The sequence below is a fragment of the Lipotes vexillifer genome, unplaced genomic scaffold, assembly GCF_000442215.2.
Source record: "Lipotes vexillifer unplaced genomic scaffold, Lipotes_vexillifer_v1.1 scaffold664, whole genome shotgun sequence".
Lineage (NCBI taxonomy): Eukaryota > Metazoa > Chordata > Mammalia > Artiodactyla > Lipotidae > Lipotes > Lipotes vexillifer.
In genome coordinates, this window is record NW_006782421.1 from 1,517,993 (window position 1) to 1,527,171 (window position 9,179).

General features: G+C 43.6%; 1 protein-coding gene across 1 annotated transcript in view; it reads right to left on the minus strand.

Annotated features, from left to right (window-relative positions):
* Window positions 1-1,621: 1,621 nt before the first annotated feature.
* APOH (apolipoprotein H) overlaps window positions 1,622-9,179 on the minus strand; it is a 12,046-nt gene continuing 4,488 nt past the window's right edge. Inside the window, exons 5-8 of the mRNA XM_007455275.1 lie at window positions 8,334-8,522; window positions 5,788-5,967; window positions 3,342-3,539; window positions 1,622-1,677 (exon numbers count right to left, since the gene is read on the minus strand). Coding sequence (XP_007455337.1) covers window positions 1,622-1,677; window positions 3,342-3,539; window positions 5,788-5,967; window positions 8,334-8,522 — 623 coding nt within the window. The remainder of the gene's footprint in view (window positions 1,678-3,341; window positions 3,540-5,787; window positions 5,968-8,333; window positions 8,523-9,179) is intronic.

Below are 9,179 nucleotides of genomic sequence, written 5' to 3' on the forward strand. Positions count from 1 at the left end.
GGGGGGGGGAGCAGAAGGCGCAGAAGAAGGGGAAGGAGGGGGTAGGGAGGGAGGGGGAAGCAAGAGAGGTTGAGAGAGAGGAAGAGGGAAGAATATCGAAGGAAAGGGTTGAGAAAAAGTAAAGCTGTTTTTTAAAGTTAAGTAAATGGGCACTTGGAGCTTTTGAATGACACCCTGGGAAGTGGGGGGCACACTGATTTCTGTAAAGGGAGGAGGAAGAGAAAAGCATCTTGGAGGAGAGGCCGGACCACACTCCGTGAAGGCAGGTGAATCCTGAGGAAGATGCATCCCGGAGGAAACACCTCTGCGGGGCCAAAGCTTACCAGTCGAGATGGGCGGTACAGAGTGTGGAGATGGCAAAGTAAACAACTCTTTCTGGGACTTTTGTTAAAAGGGATACAGAGACGGAGCAGTAGCTAGAAAAAGATGTGAGGTAAGAGTAAGGTTTTCTTTTAAAAACAGTGGTGATATTATTGCATATTTATATGCTGATAGAAATGCTCCAATAGAAAGGGAAAAAAAAAAACATGGAAAATCATTCATCAGAAGAGCAAAATCCTTAAGTAGGAGACAGAAGACGGGATGCCGGACATGAGGTTTGCCCTTAGATGGTATCTCAGAGACACGAGACGGAGGGCAGAGACCCTGGTACAGACATGGCTGAGATGGTAGACTTGGTCACAGGAAGATTGAAAAGGGTCTTTTCTATTTTCTCTGCGAAACAAGGAGCAAGGTCATCGGCCAAGAGAGAGGACAGGGATGATGGCTTGAGAGGGGCTGAGAAGAGAAACAGCCACGTTGGGGAGTTGGGGAGAGAACAAACTGGTGAAATGCGGTAGGATTGCCAGGCACAGTTGAGGGCGTATGTGAGGCCCACGTTCATGAATCAAAGTGGGACCTATTAGCATAATTGTGAGGTTTTCGTTTTTCCCAGCAACGTTCAGCTGCTCTGGTGCAGGCACAGGAAAGGCAGCTAGAGCCTGGCGTGGGCTTTGCCAGCACGTACTACAGGAGGAGAAAAGGCCAAGGAAGTTAGACATAAATAAAGGAGCAATGTCAGTGATGGGTCACGGAATTCTGGTGGGTAAGGAAAGCTATTTAGGCATTATGTAAACCAAACTTTAAGGGCTCAGATCCATTTCTGTTGGCCTGAAAGTCGATGCATTCCTTTTTGGTGATGCTTCTCAAACTTAAGAATGCAAAGAATTATCTGGGGACTTTGTTATAAATGCAGATTTGGGGGCCATCCTCGGAAATTCCAGGACACAGCATTTTTTTCCTTTGTAATAATTACCAGGTGATACTGATGCCGGGGTCTGTGGACCATTCTAAGAAAACTGTTGCCTCGCAGTTGTTTTAGGTGAAAGCGTTTAGGAGTAGAATTAGGGAGAGGGTAACTGGGTTACCTAGGTAATTATTTACACTTTGCATTTCACAGCCATGCAAGGACAATGTTCCAAATATTTGGGTTTCTTAACCAGATAATTCAAAGTAAGCTACCCTGGAGTAACACTGCAATGGCTGACGCAATAAATTCAGTCACTTTATTTTTCCATTTCCATTAGGTTCCTTGGACAAACACATACAAGTATGACATTTAATTTTGAATCAGGAAACCAACTTAGCATGGTTTTACATCAGATGCTTCTGTTTTCCAGAAAGCGAAAGAACTGTGCTCTGTTTGGGGAGGAAAAAAAAATAAACATTTTAAGAGAAACAGTCATCTCTTAAATCTATTAAATAGCCAAGCCAAATCAAAGACATTTTATAAACGTGTAGAATAAATCTAATTATGTGAATGAAAGCATTCAGTGTGAGGTTTAAGTGATTCGAGAAAAATCAGGGAAATGATAAGGCACTCGTTTCCAAGAGAGAAAATAAAAGATTAGGTATAATTCTGACAGTCAAGATTAAAAGAGAAAAAGCTGTATCAGCCCTTATTTAATCGCCAATATGCACCAACAGTGCTGCATCTGTCTGGAGACTGTAAAAGAGAACAGCCTGAAAAAGTGCACTAACAAAGCTCTGTTGGGTTGTTTTTATTTATCTTCTGCTAATAATTTTTCTGCTGATCTGTGCTAGGATTACTGTGCTTTGTCAACTTTAGTATTTAATGTCTCACTAGGGCTCTGCTTTGTTTTGAACAACAATAATTTATCCAGTGCATTTCTAACTATTTGTAATTATAGTGATAATAACCGTCATTATTATCATTGTGTACTTACTCCATGTCACGCATAATATTTCTAATCATCAAACCTATGAGGTGGGTATTATTTGCTAGTGATCATTTCCTTCTCTCTCTCTAGCTGGCCACTTCTCAGACCCCTCTCTCCTCTAATCTGCTCCCAACTCTCTCCTCTACCAGCTGATACAGGGCCGTCAACATTCTTGAAGCATTTCTAAACCTAGAGGTAATAATAGCTTCAGCCTCTGGCTGGTTCCTCCTTTGTAGAAACAAAGATATGTAGACCTTAAACCTGAAACTAATGCTCTGTGATGACCTAGAGGGGTGGGATGTGGGGGGAGGGTGGCAGGGAGGCTTAAGAGGGAGGGGATGTATGTATACTATAGCTGATCCACTTTGTTCTACAGCAGAAACTAACCCACATTATAAAACAATTATACTCCAATAAAAAAAAGTTCTGTAGGCAATGTTAAAAGCAAATCACATTCTTGGGGAAGATATTTTCATAGCTTGTAATTAAAAAAAGGTTTTGTATCCAGAATTTATTTTAAAAACTGAATTTTAAATTAAAAAAAAAAAAACCTGAAACTAATGGCTTTAATGCTGGCCATTATACACTTCTTTATCACCCACAAACACAATATCATCTTCCTTAAAATGTTTTGCTCTAACGAATACTTTGCTCTAATGTGTACTTTTCAAACTCTAGCAATTGCCGAAGGAAGGAAAGAGATGTTAGAAGATCTATAAACCAATGACCATTGACATGAGTTACTTCGTAGTTTGGGGTGAGTTCTTTATCACTTGGGACCAAGAGGTGGTCAATATTATTACTCAATATTCCATTCAATATTATTATTAGTATTCAAGCATAATCTGGAATTATACATGATGGCATAATTCAACACTCATCAAATAAAACAACAACCCTGAGTTTTAAGGAAAAGAAAAGGAAAAAGGAAAAAGGAAAAAGTGGGGAAACTGAATGCAGCTTTACTGCTTTGTCTGGCTATTTCCTCCTGCCCCACTCTCTCTTTTAAAAAATCCAGTGGCCACATTAACATGGCTTCTTTTAGTCATCAGGTAATAAAAGTACTGATTATGGCGCGGGACAAGCGGAAGCGCTAGCTAAACGTTCCCGCGTGGAGCTCACCCTTGAAGCATTTGGGGATTTGAATGACGCCGTCTATGCACTGGGCATCCTCTGTATAGCTACACTTCTTCCCCTTATTTTTGCAGAAGAAAGAAATTTTTTGGCCATGCAGCATTCCGTTCTTAAATTTGTCTTGGATATTTACTCTCTCTCCTTCATGCATCACGGTAGCTCTTTTAACAGGTAATTTACACGACGCTGAAAGAGACAATATTTGTAGTCAAGACAGGACTTCATTTACTCTTTCTTAAAGAAAATGTAGCATTTGAACCAGTAGATGTTCAGACCTGAAACAAAGTGCTCAAGACGAGAAGGTTCTGAGATACTGAGTAACACCAGTATCATTGCTAACTGTTGTTCATTATCAATAGAACCTTTAATCATGGCTTCCAAGATCGCCTTTTCTTCCCCTGGAGTAGCCACATAAGAAGGTCAGAGCAGGGCTTCCCTGGTGGCGCAGTGGTTGAGAGTTCGCCTGCCGATGCGGGGGACGCGGGTTCGTGCCCCGGTCCGGGAAGATCCCACGTGCCGCGGAGCGGCTGGGCCCGTGAGCCGTGGCCGCTGAGCCCGCGCGTCCGGAGCCTGCGCTCCGCAACTGGAGAGGCCACAGCGGCGAGAGGCCCGCGCACCGCAGAAAAAAAGAAACCAGAAGAAGGTCAGGGCAGAAGCATCAGATACTAGGCTTCTGTGCAAAAGAACTTCTATCACATACCTGCCCTTTCAGGTAAGCGTCCCCGCCCCACTCAGCTCCCATTTATTGAGTTGCTGCACCACGCACCAGCCACTGTGAGTGTTGGCTCACAACAGCTCATAAATGCTCCTTTCTTTGAAAAATGCCCTTCAGCCATAAGAGAGCCACCTCTCCAAGGAGAGTATGCACATCAGTCCACAACCCCCGCGTCAGGGAAGGGAGCAGCCCGCAGCCTATGACAGGCTGACAAGGGGATCAAAATAAGCAGGTCCCCTTGCCTCTTGATGGGATCGACTCCCAGGGGATTAAACTGAAGTTAGACTCTAGCTGAGACCACATCCTCGTTCAAAACATGGTCCCTGGATTGGCAGCATCAGTATCACCCGGGAACCCGGTAGAAATGCTACTTCTCAGGCCCTACTGCAGATCCAGCAAGTCAGAGACTCTGTTTAAACAAACCCTCTAGGAGATTCTGATGCACAGTGAGGTTTGAGAACCAATGTCCAGCTCCATCCTACCTGCCTCACATTCTTTTTCCTGAGACTCACTTAATAAACCAACTGCATTTGAATCCCTGTCTCAGGCTCTGCTTCTAGGGGACCCCAACCTAGTCATACGTCGTTTTGCCTGTTGTGCCTAATTCCCTTTTCTATTTAAACTGTCCAACCCGGACTTCCCTGGTGGTGCAGTGGTTAAGAATCCGCCTGCCAATGCAGGGGACACGGGTTTGAACCCTGGTCCAGGATGATCCCACATGCTGCGGAGCAACTAAGCCCCTGTGCCACAACTACTGAGCCTGCACTCTAGAGCCCACGAGCCACAACTACTGAAGCCCACATGCCACAACTACTGAAGCCCACATGCCTAGAGCCCATGCTCTAGGCATGTCCGCAACAAGAGAAGCCACGGCAGTGAGAAGCCCACGCACCATGACGAAGAGTAACCCCCACTCACGCAACTAGAGAAAGCCCGCGCGCAGCAACAAAGACCCAACACAGCCAAAAGTAAAATAAATACATTACTAAAAAAAAAACAAAACTGTCCAGCCCACAGCAACTTGAGCAGAAATACAGTGCAAAGTCGGTGTTCTTTGCATAAGCATGACACGGACCAGATCAAGGATAGACACCTAACTCAAAAGCAACCAGCATCTCAGGGAAAAGATGCCAGTGAGTGATGAATCCTTTAGTTGAGAGGTCCTGGTGTAGAATCAAGCCAGGTTCAAGGTGAGTAAGCAGAGAAACAGATATGAGAGAGACCGTGAGGCCAATGAGATGTGGGAAGAGTAGCAGTAGTTGCTGACTTGCAGCCGCAGAGTCTCCTCAGGAGACCAGTTGTGTTTCATTTCCTCGTATTCAATGTCCATACGATTACCTGTTGCCTGTTTATAATTCGTCACCATTTCCTGGAACTAGCTGGAATGTGTGGTTGGGTTTTGCCACAGTGAGAAGGGTCTTGACTAGAACAAATCAAAAAAGGATGCTCATGGGCCAGGACTTAAAAGCAATTATAGGAAGCCCACACAAACTTCCACCATATTATCAAGGCTTACAGCAGATATGTTTATTTCATGCAGTTTAATCTCAAACAGGATTGCTAAGCGTGAGGTTTCCCCATGACCATATAAATCCCAGTAGCTGTGAATCAAGTCTGAGAAACAAAGTGGAAAATGACTGGAACAAGAAGATGCCAAGTACAGGTGATCTACTCGATGAATTGGGAGGCAGTTCAAGACCCTTTACCCACATTTCTTACCTTTACAACTTGGCTGTGCGGACCATTTTCCGAATTTGCCACATTCTGCTTCTTCGGGTCCATCCAAGGCATATGTATCATGGCAACCATAAGTGGCTTTATCCTTGTAATAAAGTACTTGCTTTGCAGGATAGTTCACAAATCCATTGTCTGGTCTTGATGGGAACGGGCATCTTACTTCTAAAAAGTTTAAGCCGTAAGACGCATTAGTATAAATAGCGTGGAGTCCGGTGGTTACGGAATAGCCACGCGCTTGTCTCTCTTATACCACTGAATCACTGGGTGTTCCTGTGCCTAGAACACAATTTCTGGGGACCTTGGTGCTTAATTCTGTCCCCTTTATCTTCTCCTTGTGAGACTCTGGATATTAAAATAGAAACAACAACACTTTGAAAGTAAATTAATGAGTTACCAAGTGCTTTGGGCTTTTTCACATAATCACAAGGTAGCATTTATTGCAAACTTCATCTGCACACAGCCTAAGATGGTGGGTTTGAAAGACGGAAAAAGTCTGTCTCTTTTAACCAACAGACCATGAAATTAAAACACAGAGATTCCCTCTATGCACACTAGAACAGCATTATTTGGATTTTAAATGTTAAATCTCATTCTTATGACTGTCTTCAGACTATGCAAGAAGCCAGCATGAAATACAAAGGAGAAAAATGAAGGCTTCCCGGCTTTCTTTAGATCCTCAGCGGTACAGCCCCAAACCCGTATCCCTATTTACCCCAGTAAAGAAAGCCAAGCTGGAGGGAGGAGCACAGAGCTCTTAGGAGGAAGTCTAATGAGATGGTTCAAGGGGGCCAAATCCAGTGCTGGGCTGTTTGGATCAGCTTTGGCTCTTCCACAAATTGAGCGCAAAAGAATCTATGAGTCTATAATAACACTAAAAAGAAATAGTTCATGGAGGAAAAACTCTTCCCTGTAGAGAATTCCAGCTAATAAATATAGAAGGAAAGATAAACTTAGAAAGCCACCATTCTGTAACCACCAGCGTCTCAGCTGACTGAGTTCAAGGATTATCAGTGGATGCTACAATGACTGCTAGAGAATGAATATTCTCACCGTCTCAAACTATCACCCACAGGTTGCTTACTAATTCAGTGAGAAAGAGATGCCTTTACCAAGAGAAGAGGGGCATACCCCACCTGACCAAGGGATCAAATTAAGCATGACAGTGACTGACTGACGCCATGTGCCTTCTGATGTGATGGAGTGTATTCTTAAAAAAAAAGTATTTAACTCAAATCCAATCATGAGTAAATAATCGACCAAATTCACACTGTGGAAACTTCTATAAGACAACTAGCACGCACTCTTCAAAAATGTCAGTGAAAAGACAACGGAAAAGGCAGGGGATAATTCTTAACTAAAGGAAACCAAAGAGCTATGACAACTGGACAGAACACGTGATTCGTGATTAGATTTCACATAGAACAAAACACGTGTATAAAGGCTACTTCTGGATCAGCTGGGGTAATTTGCAAATGAAATAAATATTGTTCATTGTATATAATTGTTTAAATTATTATTGTTAATGATTCCAAATATGTTAAATGCCTTGGGTACAGTGATAACATATGACAGTGGTCTTCTTAGGACATTCACACTGCTGAAGTATTCATGGGTAAGTGTCATGATGTGTACAACTTATTTTCCCATGATTCAGGGGGGAAAAGTATGTCTATAGAGAGAAAGAGAGAAAATGTCACAACATGCTGACGGCTGATATATCTATGTAAATGGCTGGGAAAAAAAAAAGAACCCACTGCTTAGGACTTGGGAGAATTAAATGAGAGAACACATATATAGGAGGAGACCAGTGCCTGGCCCAGAATTTAGTCCCCCAAAAGGTGCTAGGTATTAGTAGTAGGAGTTTCCCTATGCTAAAAAGCACTTACGTTTGAATCATTCAGTACATATCTGTAACACCCACTGCGGGAGAAGGTAACAGTCCTTAGTATAATTCCTGGTGTGCATGATAAATTCTACTTGTTATGCAGTTGACAAGTTCAAAGATAGTAATGACGAGTCAAATTAAAGGAGAAAGAATTTTCATATATATTTTTAAATCAAGTGTTCTTGTGATTCTTGAATTTAGGTAAAGACTACAAAAGCTTATATCAATCTGACTGCAACCCAGTTTTTCGCCTCTTAGGACTCCCCAGTTTAATCCAGCCTCACAGTAACACTCAGCTGTCCATGCACACACCCTGTTCCTTCACATCCCCCTGGCTTTCCCCATCCTGCGCCCTTGCGTGGTATGCCTATGCCATTCCCCCATTCTCCACTGCTCCCGCAAGCCCTTCCTCTGGGAAGCTTTCCCAAGCAGCCACAGACGGACCACTGCATCATAGCTCATCTTCCTGAGCTGAGTCAGGTCTCACTCATCTGGTATCCTGGGTGCCTGGCAGGTGGCAGATGCCGATAAACGTTTGTTACACAAGGTCATTTGAAACACTCCATGATAGAGAAATTTTCAGTCCTCTTCAAAAAAGAGATTCTACACTCCCATGATTATTCTGTCTTATCCTTGCACTCACCCTTACATTCTGGTAATTCTGTCCAGTTTCCATGTTCTGTGCAGGTAACGGTGTCATTTCCAAACATTGCGTGCTGTGGCAAGCATTCAAAGACTGCCTTGCCTCCATACAGGGAGTTGTTCCCAGACAATGGCTGATAAACACTAAGTTTTGCAAACTTAGGTATGGGTGGTGGAGGGCAGGTTGTAGCTGAAAAAAGAAGGAACTATCATTTTAATGAAAATAGTTGAGTCTTTTAAAAGTACTCTTTACAGAACAACAACAACAAAATCCAGAGATTAACTTGGGAAAATGCAAACTTTGATCAAATGCCGGGATAAACACAGTCAGCTGGAGACGCCAAAGAAGAAAATATGATCTGGAAATCAGATGTCTGAACCAGTCAAAAAACTAAATGATGGGGCTTCCCTGGTGGCGCAGTGGTTGAGAGTCCGCCTGCCGATGCAGGGGACACGGGATCGTGCCCCGGTCCGGGAAGATCCCACATGCCGCGGAGCGGCTGGGCCCGTGAGCCGTGGCCGCTGGGCCTGCGCGTCCGGAGCCTGTGCTCCGCAACGGGAGAGGCCACAACAGTGAGAGGCCCGCGTACCGCAAAAACAAAAACAAAAATAAAACCTAAAAGATGAAGGAAATTCAAGTCTTGCCACCACTGATTTGCCTGTTACACGACCACGTTGCTTATGATACCATATGTCTTGGATCCAAACGCTACCTTGGAAGACGTTCCTGGGAGTCAGAATTGGCAAAGGACTTTGCTAAGGGAGCCTCCTGCAATAGTTGCTGATGACAACAAGTCATCTGTGACACCTGAGTGACATCTTGGTCCTAGTTTCGGTTTCTTCGTTC